Raw genomic sequence first — 18240 nt, forward strand, 5'->3', positions numbered from 1 at the left:
ACTCTGCAACTCCAAAAATCATACTTTTAACCTCTCTTATAAACTACATAAATCCCAAACTTCCCACTTGTATCCTTTGTTTAATATAATCCTAAAATTATTATACTTTGAAACATAAATAAAATATAGCCATTTGAAATAAGGAAATATACACTGAGAACATACGTGAATAGATTTTTCAACAAATGGTGCTGGAATAATTGGATTTCCATATGGCAAAATAAATAAACTTAGATCCTTACCTCATATTTTACATAAAATTTAACTGAAAGTGGATCATAGTTTTAAGTATAAGAGGTAAAGCTATCAAACTTCTAGAGGACAGAAAAAAAAATCTGTATGACCATAAGCCAGGCAAAGAGTTCTTGGATACAATACCAAAGCATGATCCACGAAAGCAAGAACATTGATTAGATTTCATCAAAATTAAAACTTTTGCTCTTCAGGAAACACCATTAAAAAGGAAAAGAAAAACCACAGGCTGGAAGAAAATATTTGCAAATCATATATATCTGATAAAGCACTTGTATCCAAGATATAAGCTTAAAGCTCTGTAATAGGAAGGCAAGCATCTTCAAGTATCCTAATTTTAAAGATCTGAACAGATATTTCACCGAAAAAGATACGCAGATGCCTAAAAAGCACAAGAAAATATGCTCAACATCATTATTGATTAAAGAAGTGTAAATCAAAACCATAACAAGATACCACTTTACACCCACTAGGATGGGTATAATAAAAAAGACAGAACTTAACAAGTGTTGATGAGGATGTATAGAAATTCGAATCCTTACATACTGCTGGTAGGAATGTAAAACAGTGCATCCACTTTGGGAAATAGTTTGGCAGTTCCACAAAACATTAAATATAGAGTTACCATATGATCTAGCAATTCCACTCCTAGGAATAGACTTAAGAGAAATGAAAACATACGTCCACAAACACTTGTACACAAATGTTCAAAGTAGCATTATTCATAATTACCAAAAAGTGAAAACAACCCAAATATCCATCAACTGATGAATGGATAAGCAAAATACAGTATATCCATACAATGGAATATTACACAGTAAAAAGAAATAAAGTACCAATACATGCTACAACATGAAACTATAAAATATTATGCTAAGTGAAAAAAAGCCAGTCATAAAAGGACACATGTCATATGATTTCATTTATATGAAGTGCACAGAACAGGCAAATCTATAGAGACATATAATAGGTTAATATTAATAGTTGCCTAGGATTGGGGAGGTTGGGGGGAAATGCGGAGTGACTGCCAGTGGGTATGGGTTTCTTTTGGGGATGATTAATAAGTTCTAAACCTAAATTATGAAGCCTGCACAACTCTGAATATATTAAAAACCATTGAATTATACACTTTAAAATGGCTAAGTTTTATGGTACGTAAATTATGTCTCAATAAACTTGTAAAAACTAATCACAAGATATCACTTCACAACCACTAGGTTGGCTATTAAAAAAAAGTGGCATGTGTTGATAAGGATGTGGAGAAACATGGCTGCATATATGTGTAAAAACTTGCAGGCTGCTTGCAGTGGCTCCTGCCTGTAGTCCCAGCACTTTGGGATGCTGAGGCAGGCAGATCCCTTGACCCCAGGAGTTCAAGATCAGCCTGGGCAACATGGCAAAACCCTGTCTTTACAAAAATACAAAAAATTAGCCGGCCATGGTAGCACATGCCTGTAGTCCCAGCTACTCAGGAGGTTGAGTGGGGAGGATCATTTGAGCCCAGGAGGTGAAGGCTGCAATGAGCCAAGATCACACCACTGTACTCCAGCATGAGTGGCAGAGCGAGACCCTGTCTTTAAAAAAAAAAAAAAAGTAAAAGAAAACAAAAAACTTGCAGAACTGTACACTTTTTAAAAAGGAGAATGAGTTTTCCTCTATGTAAAGCATACCTTGGTTTTCAAAAGAATACATGTTACTGCCGGGCGCGGTGGCTCACGCCTGTAATCCCTGCACTTTGGGAGGCCGAGGAGGGCGGATCACGAGGTCCGGAGATAGAGACCATCCTGGCTAACACGGTGAAACCCTGTCTCTACTAAAAACACAAAAAATTAGCCCGGCGTAGTGGTGGACGCCTGTAGTCCCAGCTACTCAGGAGGCTGAGGCAGGAGAATAGCATGAACCCAGGAGGCGGAGCTTGCAGTGAGACGAGATCCCGCCACTGCACTCCAGCCTGGGCAACAGGGCAAGACTCTGCCTCAAAAAAAAAAAAAAAAAGAATACATGTTACTAGCAAGATCCACAGAAAACGCTGGCTGATACACTGTCTTATTTCTACAAGTTATTTTATATTATTCATATCACAGTTATTTTACTGACATTTGACTTCAGATTACTCTTCCTGGATATTTCCAAAAAATCATTGGCTTCCTGAGCAAGTTCTCTGTGCCTTGGAGTCATTATTTTCTATACTCATTGAGAGACATTTACTACCAACACCTGGCAGAAATCACAGCAGAAGGTGGGCTGCTTTTCAGCCTCCAGATGTCCAGGCTGAAAGGACTGTTTGCCATTTATAACATATAATAGTTTTTCTTAATAATCATCTTTTATTTCTTCATATACTAATAAAGAAAAAATGGTGTTTTCCTAACTTGCTGCGATATGTTGTTTCCCAGATATTTCTTTTTTGCCATTTTATAAAACATCATTATTCAGGGTTCCATCTTTTTCTTTTTAATGATTACCTTAATTCCAGTCTTGTTTTCTTTTTATTCTTTCAAAGAAAAGGAACACAAATTCAATGCCTGAAAGAATAATTTTAAAAAGCCAAGGTGAATGAAAGGCATAAACGGAAGCCTTACTTTTCAATGATGGAAGAGAAGTTTCTCTTTTTTCCTATAGAAATACATCTTTCAAAACACCCAGACAGCTGAACAAAATAGATTCTGTTCCAAGAAGTCTAGCTCTAACTCTGTTGTTTGTACTTCTGAACTATAAAATCCATAGCAGTTATACCATTTAGTGTTCAACTCTTTTGTTATCAACACTTTTATCATAAATGCTATTTGATAATTTGGCTACTGTTTGGCAAAAAATAAACGTCCTTCACCTACAACGCTTTAACGCAATTTGCCCTTGGCTTTTTTTGGGTTTTTTTGTGGGGTTTTTTTTTTTTTTTTTTTTGCCTTTTTGTTTTTGTTATTCTTGTTGCTTATTGTTTTTGCACTTTAATGAATTTAATGGGTGATGAAAATCTGTGGTTAAAGTCAATCCTGCATCTAATATTAGAAGTTAATTTTAAGAGTAAAATAAGACCTTTTGTCTCATTTAGCCAATTAGCATTCTTTCAGATCCTCCTTAAACCAAGGCACAGAACTGCATTACGGAATACTGGGAGCAGCATGGGCCTCATGATTGGCTTTTTTTTTTTAAGAAAATGAAAGAATTTCCCCAAAAGACTGCTGATATTCTTTCTATTGAAAGCTCTAAGCCTCTCTGGTGCTCCCTGATTTTTCAGAGTACTGTCCCGTCCATGTACCCATCATCTTTACTGATTTGACAAAAGTTAACTTGAGTGAAATGTACTCAAAACAAGCTCATGAAGACTAGTTCTCCTTCCACGAAAGGATTTCTAGAGCCACATAGATTCACCAGGGGTTTGATGTCTAATGAAAATTCTCATGAAGTTTTCCATGATGTGAATTGGCCCCAGTAAGCCCATTTCTGTTCCTGCTACCAGACACCTGATAGTCTAATAAATTGGAGAGGGAAAGGAGTAATGCCCGAGTTATAAAATCTAGTTTTTTGGCCAGGTGCAGTGGCTCACACCTGCAATCCCAGCACTTTGGGAGGCCAAGGCATGCGGATTACCTGAGGTCAGGAGTTCAAGACCAGCCTGGCCAACATGGTGAAACTCCATCTCTACTAAAAATGCAAAAATTAGCCAGGCGTGGTGGTAGACGCCTGTAATCCCAGCTACTTGGGAGGCTGAGGCAGGAGAATCACTTGAACCCGGGAGGCAGAGGTTTCAGTGAGCCAAGATCACACCACTGAACTCCAGCCTGGATGACAGAGAGAGACTCCGTCTCAACAAAAGAAAAAAATTAAAATTAAGTATAGGTTTTTTTTTTTTAACATTTACTTTATGCCTGACACTGTGCTATATGCTTCATTTGCATCATCACATATAGTCATCAACAATTCTGAGTGGATATTTTCTTCATTTTACAGATGGGAAAAACCGAGACTCAGGGAAGTTGTCTACCTTGCACTAGGAGTGGAGGCTAGGATTTGCACCCAGCACTGTCATCTCCCAAGCCAGTGCTCTTAACCACACCACCATCTTTCTCTTCTTCAATTCCTATGTTTTCCTTTATATAGTAATGTTCAAACTCCAAATAGGAATTATTTTGTTTATATTTTGGGGACAAGGTCTTGCTGTGTTGCCCAGTCTGGTCTCGAATGTCCAGGCTCAAGAGATCCTTGTGCCTCAACCCCCAAGTAGCTGCGACTACAGTGCATGCCATTGCGCCAGCAAATAATTTTTGAAACAGTCGCTACTTTAGAATTCCCTCCAAGAATTATTAAGAATGTTCTAAATAGATTGGAACTTGCCAACAGTGACAATTGTTTAGTCATCTTCTCAGTCTTTGACAATGCTTCACTCCAAATCTAACAAACAATTGACAACTTTTTGCTCAAATAGGGCACTCCTGTGCGAAACTCTTATTGAACTTTTTCTAGGAGAATCAGCAGAAAAATATGCTGGTGAAATCACCTATGTATGCAAATTGATTTGCTTACTCAGCAAATTGGTACTAAGAATCTGCCATGTACCAGGCTCTGTATATTCTGTCAATTAGGGAGATCACAGTGACCAAGGTGAGGATCCTGCATATATGGAACTTACTAATGGGGAGCAGTGATTGTGTGTTCCATAAGGACAAGGTAAGCTAGTTCAGCTCATCAGGCTCTGGAGCAGGCATGACCATCAACATAAAAATATGCTTTTAAGCTAGTAGGAACCACGCTATTTCTTATAAAAATAAGAATTTTTAAAAAAGGATTAAGAAATGAGTGTATTCTATTTCCAAAAAGCCTTTATCCTTATGTGCTATTTTGGCCCTTTAAATTTTTTCAAAAAATGCTGGACATCATCAGATAACCTATCGGAAACCAGATGGAAAGCATTATCTTGAAAGTTTTCAGAGCCACAGTTCACCAACACCAGCAAAACATGTATAGGTTTTAAAAGTCCCAAGAGGCCAGGCACAGTGGCTCACACCTGTAATCCCAACACTTTGGGAGGCCAAGGCAGGAGGATCTCGAGGCCAGGAGTTCAAGACCAGCCTGGGCAACATAGTAAGACCCATCTCTAAAAAATATTAGCCAGGTGTGGCAGTGCTCACATGTGGTCCCAGCTACTCTGGAGGCTAAAGTTGGAAGATCGCTTGAGCCCAGGAGGTTGAAGCTGCAGTGAGCTATGGCTGTGCCACTTCACTCCAGCCTGGGCAACAGAGCAAGAACCCATCTCTAAAAATAAAAATAGAAAGTTTTTCTAGAAAGTCCCAAGGAGACAAATTGCTCAAGAGAATGGAGGAGCTTCCACCTGAGACTAGACCAACCTTTCAAAATAGAACTCATCAGTCTTAAAAGGCAAAGACAAAGACCAAAAAAAAAAAAAAAAAAAAGTTAATAACCACCCTCCCCTTGCTTTTCAATAATAATGTACTATTTACAAAGAGTCTTTCACAAATTATCATTTAGTCCTCACAAGTACCTGCTAAAGTAGGTATTATTATCCCGAGTTTATAGATGGCAAAGTGAGGATCAAAGACACTGTACAATTGGTACAGTAAGCAAAATGTCAAGAAATTAACACATACCAGAGCCAGATCTTGGATCCAGGTCCTCTGATTTTCTGGCTTTTGCTTCTCCACAGCTGCTTTGCTGTGTGTTACCAAAACCCAAAACACCCAGCATCGAGTTTCCAGTGGAAATGATAGAATCTTGAAGTGTTTAAGAATGGGTTATAGACACTAGGAGATGCTAAAGGAAAATTGAGACCTTGGGTGTCAGTCCTTGGTTTTGGTAGTAAGTTGAAGGGCAAATCTGCCACAGGACTTTGTGCCACTGCCCCTAGATTCCATGGCCAATTGACTTTTCTACCTCTAATCCTGGAGCTTCCCTGGAGACTCAGTCTTAGAAAGCACCATATAAACGCTGCACTCTAGCCCTCTAGAGCTCTTTATCGGAGATTATCTGTTTCTCATGTGAACATTCCTGATGCCTTGGGTCTGAATTTCCTAAAAATATAAACTCTATTAGCAATGATTGTGGCTTATTCATCTTTATCATCTCAGCACTTCGCATAGCACAGTATGGAAATGCATTAAAAGGAGGTTGCATTGAAATTTTTGTGGTTTTTATGATTTTGTAACTTCAAACACTGAGATGTGTATTCCTGTCCTGACATTTAGGTTGGAGAGACAATCGGCATCAGTGAAGAGATTATGGGCCTGACCATCTTGGCTGCTGGGACCTCCATCCCTGATCTTATCACCAGTGTCATAGTGGCCCGGAAGGGGTTAGGGGACATGGCTGTGTCCAGCTCTGTTGGAAGCAACATTTTTGACATCACTGTAGGGTGAGTAGAGATAGTTCTACAAAGGTGCACACCAGCTCCACCAGTGTCTTTGTCTTCTTAGAAGCTGCAGAGACATGACCAGGATCTCTGAGCCTACGACTAACCAATACCGAGTAAAGACTGAGAATACCGTTTCATTTCCCCAATTCTATTTCTCATTTCTGAGAACTTAATGAAAAATAAGTCATCCCTAGACAAGCAGAAACACATACCTACATACAGAATGGATATTTTAGGAAATATTTTGGGAGAATTTCACTTATATAACAACATTCAAGTGGAACTGAGATATCATGTGATAGCTTCATGATAAGAATGTTCACATTCTAATTTTAATTCAAGTCCCCACCAGCCTAAGGTGAGATTTGGATTTTAATGTAGATTGGGACAAATATAGGCCCACCATACATATCTTGTATCCTTCCTTGGAAAATACTGAGAATCTTGGCATTACCATTTCTTTATCTGCACTGGTGAAGATATTCTAGGTTTTCTAAAGCCAGAAGGTGAGATCTGTTCTTACAATGAAACAAACGTGAGCGCTCAATATGAATAATCACTAAAGTGAATCGGATTGGGGTTTGGGGTGCTGTGATCTCTACCATTTTATTTAACTTGTCAAAAGTAAAAGTAGTCTGACAAACTCGAACATCAGTACCCTGAGAAAATAAGATATAAGACATTATCCTTACGTTCCCTGGAGTACTGGGCTCCTAACACTTGAGTCTGGAACCTTACTGAAAGCACCTACTTTCTCATTGAATATCTTAAATATTGTTCTGTCTTGCACCTTTTCATTACCATATTGTTTTTCCTACAGTGTCTACCATGTGCACTGTGTGTACATTTTTCTCCATTTAAGCCACACAATAATCCTATGAAGTATGTATTATCACCCCTATTATTCAGGTAAAAATACTGAAAGGCCCAGAGTTCACACAACTATTAAATGCAGTAGCTAGGATTTGAACAAAGAGTCTGTGCTATCAATTGTAGCACTCTCTGCATAAAACTGCTGTGAGTGTCCACTGTCTCAATCACACGTGAGCCCCCACTGAAGAGCTCTCCATGCTTGTCTGACTGGAAAACTCTGACTTATCCTTTCAGTGACAACTTAAATCCTGATTTCTGATTCTCCTGGGCCCGACTTAGAGGCTCTTGTCCCTATAAACTCTCTGTACGTCTTACTCTTTGTCCTGGTATATCTGCCTACTAGACTGTGCATCCCCAAGAGCAGGAACTCCTCAGAGCTTACTGCATTGCTGTCACTGGTAGTTGTTTGACACATGTTTGTGGAATGGATGGATGGATGGATGGATGGGTGAATGAATGAATGCCTAAATAGTGTTTCTCAATTCTGTGGTCCAAATATTCATAGTAGTGTTCTTGATCAATCTCTTGTAAAAAAAAAAATAATAATAGTAATGTTCTATAGTATATTATGAAGAATTACAAAATGCTTGTTGTTCATTATTCTTAAATTATATAAACACACAAATGGAAGTTTAAAGAAAAGTCACTCCTAATTCTATCACTCAGAAACAACACTTCTTTTTTGTTTGTTTTCTTCCATGTATTTCACAAAGTTTTCTTAGTAAAATATTCAGTTTTATCTGCTTGGAAGGCTTTTCTTTTTCCATTTTAAAGCAATATATGCCTGGCATAAAGAGGCATCTATGAATAAATTAGTAATTCATAACCATTTTTCTAAGACTCTTCATGGCTCATAACTAACATTTTGTGGCTTCAAATTTTCCCTCTTGTTTTTCAGTGGCTTTTTCCTTTTCTTTTATAGGATTTTTAAAATTTTTCTGCTATGGGAGTTTTGATGAACATCTTTATGAAGAAAAACCTCTTTCAATTGTTTTGTTAGGATAAATTCCTTTAAGCAGTATTAATGAACTAAATATTTTGAACATCTTAATGGCTATTGATGTATTTTGTATATTTCTTTTCCAAAAAGTTCTTTCCCAAGAAATTACACCAGCTTACAACATTTTTGACAATATATTGAGTGATGTCATTAGCAATATATTAAGTGTAAAAGTTTCTTCATAGCTTTGCCAGCCTTTTCTTTATGCTTCTGAAATTAACATATACTCACAGATATAGAAAATAAAAATAAAGGTCCAGGGTGCAGTGGCTCACACCTGTAATCCCAGCACTTTGGGAGGCCGAGGCGGGCGGATCACAAGGTCAAGAGACTGAGACCATCCCGGCCAACATGGTGAAACCCCATCTCTACCGAAAATACAAAACTTACCTAGGCATGGCAGCGTGCGCCTGCAGTCCCAACTACTCAGGAAGCTGAGGCAGGAGAATCGCTTGAACCCAGGAGGCGGAGGTTGCAGTGAGCTGAGATCGCGCCACTGCACTCCAGCCTGGGTGACAGAGCAAGACTCCGTCTCAGAAAAAAAAAAGAAAAGAAAAAAGAAAAGAAAAATAAAGCTTAAAGATCAATAACTCACCACCCTTTTGAAATTCTTGTGTATTTCACATGATTGAAATTACATTGCTATTTGTGTGTATGTATGCATCTTTCATTTTTAGCTTACAATTGTATTATGGCTGTTTTCCTGTAGCGTTCTAAGCTTGTGATTTTTAAACAGCTATATAACATTACATTTACTTATTTGCTATTTAACTAGTTCCCTGTTATTAGAGGTTATTAGAGATACTCAGTTTTTTATTATTCAAAATAACACTGAAATGATCATTTTCTGAGTAAAATTTAATCTGCATTTTCAGTTATTTTTATACTTAATTCCTGACAATAGAATTGGTAGACCAGGCCGGGCGCGGTGGCTCACGCCTGTAATCCCAGCACTTTGGGAGACCGAGGCGGGCGGATCACAAGGTCAGGAGATCGAGACCACGGTGAAACCCCGTCTCTACTAAAAATACAAAAAATGAGCCGGGTGCGGTGGCGGGCGCCTGTAGTCCCAGCTACTCGGGAGGCTGGGGCAGGAGAATGGCATGAACCCAGGAGGCGGAGCTTGCAGTGAGCCAGGATCACGCCACTGCACTGCAGCTTGGGTGACAGAGCGAGACTCCATCTCAAAAAAAAACAAAAAAACAAAACAAAAAAAAAGAATTGGTAGACCCAAAGGCATGAAAAGTGTCATTTTCCCCCGAAAGGTTTTTGCAAGCCATTTGTAGTGCTATTAAACTCAACTTCACTAGAAGCGTGTGTGTGTGTGTGTGTTGTGTGTGTGTGTGTGTGTGTGTGTGTGTGTGTGTGTGTGTGTGTAATAAGAATAAAATTGGTTTTGGTCTTTTCTTCACGAGATGGAAGAAGAGTTTCCCAGACCAAGTCCCTGTCAACGGCTCTCAGTTTGGCATCACCGCCACTCTCAGGCCCTCCCCTTCCCTTTTCTGACTTTTCACTGCTGACCCCAGGATGCCAAGGCTGCCCCCTCCAAGAACTGGAATTACCCCTTGTTCCCAGGCTGGGAACCCCTCCCCGACAAGTTCACAGAAGGAAGCCCCTCCTGGCCAGGCTCTAGTGGATAAAGTGCCTGTACTGATCCCCACAAGGCAGTAACATTGATCACTTCAGCTTGGCCCAGGTTAATATATGCACCCAGTTAGGGACTGCATGTGCCAGGCCTGGAATTTCAAAGATCCACAATGCATGGGCTCTGCCTTCCAATTCCCTCTTCTCCAGCATAGGAGGCAGATCTATAAACTCACTGCCCCTTTCACCCTCATTATTTCTGTCTTCCTTTGGAGAACGTAATGTTTCAAAAGAGTATCTCCTCTTCCACACCCTGAGACTAGGCCAAAACTGAACCTCCCTTAGCTTTTGTCATTCAGAAAGCTCAGCCAGCCAAGCAGGTATCTCCTTAGCCACGATGCTGTCTTTAGGCTGATGGGTAGAGCCAGACGCCTAACACCAGCCACTTGGAAATGCCCATGTCCCCTGAGCCCTGCACTCCCAGCATCTTCCTTTCTCAGAGTCCTAGTCAACACTTGTGGTGTAGTGGAAACTAGCTCTCCTGAGGGCTTTCAGAATCACCGCTCTAGATAGGAAACACAAGAGATCCTCAGATTTTAAAAGCTGAATGACAAGGGAGAAAACAGGTATAAAAATATATAATAAAGTTTTTTTTTAAAAAAAAAACACATCACAAATGTAAGATACTGCCTTCCTTAAATCTTTCAAAAAGACCAATTTTTCATCAAACAATTGTCAACATCTTTCCCAGAATAAACTTCAGACTATGATATTGTATCATGGCCCCCACCACCGTCATTTAATTTCACTTGCCTTTAGATTATTTAAGTCATTGCTATTCTTTGTCTCCATTTTTTAATTTTTTCCTCATTTTCACCACTCATTTCTCTACCTTTTTTGCACCTGCCTGCTCCCTTCACCCTGTGCAAATCCTGCAATTCACCTTTTTAGGACTGAAAGCAACATTTTAATCTCAACTAGGAAGGAAACAAAATAATTTCCAATCAAATTCACAAATGCAGAAATCACCGACAGCAGTCATGTCTTTGATGTTGTCTAACTGTTCTCCCTGCTCTGAATTCAGTCAGAACATAAAGGTTTTTAAAGTCTTATTTCCTTATGTGGTTTCCTGGGCCAACCGTGCCCGAGTCATAGTGAACCTAACAAGACACACAGATTAGAGTTCCTAAGAAAGTAGTAGGTTGTTTGCCTTCTTCAGCGTGTCTGACTACTCCCCCCTTGTCTTCCCACTCCCCTCTGCCCTGCTTCCCTCCTGCACAGGCTCCCACTGCCCTGGCTCCTGTACACGGTCATTCACAGATTCCAGCCAGTGGCTGTCAGCAGCAATGGCCTCTTCTGTGCCATCGTCCTTCTCTTCATCATGCTGCTCTTCGTCATCCTCTCCATTGCCCTCTGCAAGTGGCGAATGAACAAAATCCTGGGCTTCATCATGTTTGGCCTCTACTTTGTGTTCCTGGTGGTGAGCGTTCTCCTGGAAGACAGAATTCTTACATGCCCTGTCTCCATCTAGTAGGAAAAGCCATATCTTGCACCAGCAGCGTGAATGATCCCTCCCCACTCTGGGCTCTGGGCTCCTTGACCTCTTGAGAAGAGGCAGCTGGCACACAGCCCTGGGTACCAAGTGTCCCTCCTTGATGGATTTGAGGAGAGATGGATTCACACTGGACCCATTCACTTCACAGGCTGCTTCCACCTTGCCTACTCAAATGACTTCATGTAAGAGACAAAGAGAACCGTCAATATGGGGCTTCTCCCTATTCACCACTGACAGGTACTCCTCGCTGGTCGGAGGTACATTCGATGCAAACAACGACAGAGGCTATATATATACACCTATAAATATACATATTATAAATATACGCACATGAACACACAAATCCTGCCTGTTCCTGTACTATACCTCTCCTTCCATACCTATAGATTAGTACATACCTGTAAATAAATAGAAAGAAAAATTTTATATATATATATATAATCATATATATATAAAAGTACAAATGCATCTTTTTCAGGGATAGCTCTAGTATATTTATAGTACTTATTTGAAGAGGGGCATCAACCTGCAGTCTGGACTTTACCTCTTAAGTGCAAGAGGAGAACTAATGGAACCAGTAGACAAAGGTAGCATTGCTGTGACCTTCAGCCTGCCTTGGACTTACTGGGATCCTGCCTAGTAAGGTAGATGGTTCAGGGAAATAGTTTGCAGGGAGGAGGGCTTAGTGGAGAAGGTCTGTAGGGCCCTGAATTGAGCCTTCCAAAACATTCCCACAAGCCAAACAGGGAGACCATCTGCCCACCTCCAACTGAGTACCCTGACCAAGAAAGTCAGGGTACTTAGGACAGACAGAGGTTAAAAACCTAGGCTGGGTGGACATTGGTTTGGGGAAGCAGGGAGGTAACCAGGGTTGGGCTTTTTGTTTTGTTTTGTTCTTATATTGTCCCAGCATGCAAGTAGAAAATATGACTACAAACCAAATTAGTGCTTTTTCTAGGACAGCAAGACTATATAAACTCAACCTGTATTTTTCCAGTGCATGTCCCATCATCATCAAAAGAAGGGGGGTAAGTTTAGCTGTGATTGTCATTTAGATATATTTTGATGCTAAGGGCTGCCAAGAGAGCCTAGATGTGTGATAAGAAACCATCCAGTAAAGGTGCTTAGTGGGCCTTGCCACCTAATGGGATGAAAGGGCATAGTTCTTTAAAACGTTTTCCAATGTAGTCATAAAGGGCTTTAGTGTCTGAAGAAATCATTATTCCCAATAGCACTAAATTAACTCTGATCAGCACTGCTTGGGTTGAGACAGATTAGAGATGCTTGAAAAGGCATTTACACACTCAGTGCACCCCAGGAAGGTTTCCGAGTGCTAGGTCGAGTTGTACCAGGACCAGACTTTGGTTAAAGTTCTTGTAACATCTATGTTTCTTCTTCCATCAGGACCTTATCTGGGATTCTGTCTAGGTTTTAGAGTACACTGTATTTGACATCTTCCTTACACTGGTTTCAAGCTATTCCTCTAACAATTTGATTTCTTGATTTTGCTCAACATTACATGGAATATTTTAATTTCATGCATTCAATGCCCGCAAGTTCTGCATGACACCTTGTGTGACTTCTCAGATCTATGTCAGTAGAAAATAAAGCCAGCAAGGGGGAAAAAAATAGGCAAACTAAATCAGTGGAAAACTATATAGAGCGCTTTTCATTTCTGCAAGTCATGCTTTCTTTAAAATCAGTTGAAAAATTGAATCAAGGATGGTTCATTATTCTGTACCCATCCTATGTCTTAAGTCGGTACATACGGCATATGGGAAATTTCACCGTATGTGTTCCTATCTCCAATCTATTCTCTAATTGACGCCTGCTATGATTTTCTTGTGACCACATACCTCTTAACATAGGAAGATAGGATGCAGAACTCACAGCGGAATAAGAGGAAAGGTAACCTGACAGCCCCAGATCAAGCTCAGTATTCCTTCCAGAAAACCCCAGCTCACCCCACAGAGCATGGCAATAACAGGAAATGCCCATCATTGCTCTTCACCCAGAAGCAAAAAGCACTTCAAACCCGAGGCCCCCTGGGAAAACAAGAAATCAAGATGGCTGCCAGTCGGAGGCTGGTTTTCACGTCTCTCCAACTCGGCAGAGCGGGGCCTTCAGATGTGTGACAGTGCCTGCCAAGCTATTGAAACACCATCCAATAGAGGCACTCAGTGGAACCTGCCACCTAATGGGAATGAATCGTATTCATCAAGGTCAGGACTTCGTACTGGGGCAAGAATTTGTGCTACTTCCTTTGAGTGAAAGAATGAGGAAGTGAACTTTAACGTTAAAAAACTCCAGTTGTTTTCCCTGTATATTTTCTGAAGGGCAGCGAAGTTGGTTATTGTGTGAATTTTATATTATTGACCAGTGTGTTGTTTGAAACAAGGTTTAAATAGGTGACTGACTCAACTGCAAACAGATTATGTAAAACAAAAGTTGAAGGAGACCTGGTGCCGCCCTCTTCTTATTCCTGATCCTCCCCCTGCTTCCTCACTCCCTCCCATTTATTCCCAGCTCACAGTGAAGAATGATCCAAGCAGCTATGGTGCCCTTTGCTTGTCTCAGAGCTCCACTTCACAGGAAGTGTTGTGGTCTTTCATGTGAAGTTGCATTTGAGAAGACAAAATTTCCAAGCCCCGTTCCCACATCAGTCATGTGCACTGAGCCTGACTTACAATAGCACTGCTCCCTCACTGGATGGGACACAAGTGATTCCACAGCCTGCCCTTGCTTTCCCTTCATTTCTGTATAAGTGGTTATGTGTTGAGCCAGGGTAAATTCAGAGAGATGTGTACAGAGTTCAACAATGGGTCTTTAAACCATTCAAATCATTGGCACAATTATAAGAAAGAACTTTCCACATCATGGTTTCTAAAACAGGACATCTCTAACTCCTTTCCTGCATGCCTGTGTATATACATATATAAATATATATATATCTTTATACCAGATCTTTATGTACACATATAATATGACTTACATCATCACCCTCTGACCCCATCACATTCAGGATTCTAAAGCAGGGAGCATCAAGTTTGCCAAAGTCAAGGAAGAGGAAAGTCATGCACACAAACCAAAGGGAACATTTCTTCCTGGTTTCATAAGGTTGTTTGTTCCATACACGTATACCTACAAATATTCACGTTATGTACCCATATTTTCCCACCCTAAGAATATCGATTTATAGCCTTAAGGAACTCAGTCAGCCATATCCCTAATGCTGATATAGAGGCAAAGAATACACAACAGAAAATACAGAGCAAAAATTTAGACTGCAGATACTCTCTTTGCTTCTCTGGAGCAGGGTATAAAAGATATCAACAATTCAAGAGCCAACATTGTATTAATCCATCTACAGTAAACAAGTTGCACGCAAATGATTTCATTTACTCACAGCAAACCAAGCAGGTCTTGCTTGCTGTCACCGCCTGCCCTCCCCCATACTTCCAAGGCAGCAGAGCAGCTTGGCTCAAACTGACAATTCCCAAATAGAAACTCCTAAATTGCATCTGAGAATGCCCGTGCCATCTCCAGCTGCCCTCTGCACCTGACCAGATCCTGATGAACTGAAGCTGAAGATTAGATGGTGTTTATGCAGCTTCCCAGGACCTAAACTGAGTCAGTGACAGAGCAATGATATATGCAGGGACTAAGGGATAGGGTTGTTTATACTCTCGGCAGATGCAGAATGTCCTAAAGCCTTGCCCAGAAGATTATAAAAAGAGGCGGAGACTGTTTTATATTCAGGGAAAATGCTTTGTAAGGCTTCTAACAGGTGTCACCTGACAAGGGCCATTATAATTTATTTTATAGGGAAGACATGAATCAGGTGGTTTGGAGCCCTTTCAGCAAAACACAGCTGCCTCACTGATTAGACATTTGACAATGTTAATGTACATCCATTCCTGGGCAGGGAGAGAGTTGGCAAACTCCCCACCACTGCACATAGCTTTTAAAGGCCTCTGGAACAGTGTGAGAAGAGGTGAGCTACAAAGGCAGCCCACCTCCAAGCCACCTTAACAAAAAGTTGACCAAAGAAATGACACCTGGTAGAGTGGCTGGCCAGATAGAGTTGAAGAAGATGGAAGTTGTGTTAAATGCTCTGCAGAAATTACTGCATTGGACTATGTAACATGGGTCTGATGGCAAGCATTTCAGAACATGTCCGTGTGCTTTCCTCCCCACATCTGCCAAACACACACCCACGTTCCTACACACACGCAAGATTATGTGGATGCTATGCTTCCTTGCACCTGGACAGATTTTTTTTCCAGTAAGTAGGTGGCCCTATTATAGGTGGCAGCTCTGTTCCAGAAGAAAGTGAAGCTGTTCTCAGGGTGATTTCTGGAAAAAACAACTCTCTCCTGAAAGCATGCATAGAAGTCAGTGCTCACTCTTGCTAAGCCACATCTTCCTTAGCCATTCAGCTTAGTATTTTTAAAAGATACCTCCTCAACCCCTATACCTCTTTCAACAATATTGTCTTTAATTACTAAATAAGGCCTTGTCATTAAGAGTGGGTTAGGGAAAAAAATAGAATAAGGAAAGGGAAGAAAGGAGATATTAATCTCCTAGGATTCTAAGAAACCAAGTATCACATTGAAATATATCCCTATGTAGTTTGAAATGGTTACAAATATCAGGCTAGGTTTAGCCAATTACAAGAGCCCATATACGGTTTTAGATTTTTTTTTAAAAATAAATAAACCGTCTCAGGAAGACCTTGGGAAAGAAAAGTAACCCTGCCCTATTCCACCATCTATTTACAGTTGGCTCCCTGACTCTGCCTCTGCTTCTATCTTTGTGTTTCATTTTTAATCTCGCAGCTTCATATTTTTTAAATATATAGCAAACAAGAAAAGCAATAAGGGAACTACTACACAGCCAGCTCAACTCTATTACTTCTTATTACACCATGGCAATATTCCTTTTTCACCGGGAGCTTTGGACCTGCACAGGTTGTGGCAGGTAATCACCAGGAGCTTGTAGGCATCTGTAGAAATCACAGGCACACTCATGTTTGCTCTAGAAGGACTCTGTTTTCCACACTGACTCCCGCCAGCTAATGTACACACTGGCATTTTGCATGCCTTCCTCACACGTGGGACACCAGCCTTGCTCAGAACCACCCAAACTCCATGGAGGTCCTTAATGTGGTTAGGGACAGATTTCTTAAGAAAGTAAGAAACAGCTACAAAGGACAAGCAAATCGACAAGTCAGGCAGCATTTGAGAGGCAAAAATGACCTTGCAATTACGACGGGATAGGCAACTCTTTTCAAATTAGTGTACAAATAGTGAGGGACTGTGTAGGGCACCATATTATCTAAGCCAAAGCACTTCTACTAGATCATTCACTGACAGGCTGGAAAACCTAATAAAATTTTTAAAACCAGACAAATATCTAAGTCTGAAAGAATGCCATGGAGCTTGCATAGGCTCCCACCAAAGATGTAATTCCATTAAGAGGGTTTGTCTAGTCTATCATGCTAATCCAAAGGATAATCCTCTTACGGGGGAGATCCCAGCATAGATGCTGGTGTGACCCAGCTCAATGTTTAACAACCATCAGCATCAGAAAAAGCCTCCCTCCAAGTTAACCCAAACCCCTCCCCTTAATGAACCTGTTTTTTTGTTGGCAGAAAGTAACTGCATCTGGGCACTCTTCACTCTTTGCCCCATAGTTAGAAGTCACCACTATGTTCTTTACCTATTTTCATTAAAATTATCTTTAGATTTTTGAGTCTTTAACCCTCTTAATTTTTATAGCTTCTCTCTACTAAGCCTTTTTAAATTCTTTGTATTGTTCTTAAATGGTTAGTCATAGTTCTTATGACTAATCATAATCACTGTCTGAACAGTGTTGAACTATACTGGGTGCAGCATGACCATGAAGCCCTGGTGAAGTCAAGGTCACAAACTGTTTCTAAGGTCGTTAGGTCATAATCTCAGACTCACAAAGAACTCACAATCGGGAAGACACCACTTTAGATTACTCCAAAGCTCTGGGCCTGCACTTACACTCACTAATTTATCAAGAGGAATCAATGTTTTTATTTTAAAAATGAAACTGGGGTAAATGGTTGGATCTCCACTTATTAACCAGTACTACAGTGTGTTTACATCCTTTTGTGTGGTAGGTTGGATAGAACTTGTAAAGCTGCTGATTGATCTCATGGACTAGGGTTCACCAAAAGGATGGGAATTTGTTTCTACATTCTTACATATTGGGTTGCATATTCCTTCATAATGGATCCGTAAGTAACTAAGGCCTTGGAGACTAACAGGCCTCCAAAATACTCAGCTAACCAAAAGAAAATACTAATTTTTTAAATCATGTCATAAAAAATAGAAAAGTAAAAAAAGTCTGAAACTTTGAATAAAATTATTTTAAGGATGAAATTACATGCATGAATTAAGGGTAGGTAACTTCTTGCCATTTAATTACACAAATCCCCAATTCTTCTCATCAGAATAAAACTGAAGGACAATGGATGCCTTTTGGGTTTTTTAATTTTTTAATATTGCACTTTATAGTACTTCATAAGAGACAATTGTCTTAATTAAAGCCATAAAATACCAATAATACATATATTCA

The 18240-nt window shown here is 40.1% G+C and overlaps 1 protein-coding gene across 4 annotated transcripts in view; it reads left to right on the top strand.

Annotated features, from left to right (window-relative positions):
• SLC24A2 (solute carrier family 24 member 2) overlaps positions 1-11974 on the top strand; it is a 271443-nt gene extending 259469 nt beyond the window's left edge. For all 4 annotated transcript variants that reach the window (XM_015117622.3, XM_077966014.1, XM_015117621.3 and 1 more), the window contains 2 exons: positions 6453-6619; positions 11358-11974. In XM_015117622.3, the coding sequence (XP_014973108.2) occupies positions 6453-6619; positions 11358-11607 (417 nt within the window). In that variant the 3' untranslated portion in view covers positions 11608-11974. The remainder of the gene's footprint in view (positions 1-6452; positions 6620-11357) is intronic.
• Positions 11975-18240: the final 6266 nt, after the last annotated feature.

This window comes from Macaca mulatta, chromosome 15 (genome assembly GCF_049350105.2).
Source record: "Macaca mulatta isolate MMU2019108-1 chromosome 15, T2T-MMU8v2.0, whole genome shotgun sequence".
Lineage (NCBI taxonomy): Eukaryota > Metazoa > Chordata > Mammalia > Primates > Cercopithecidae > Macaca > Macaca mulatta.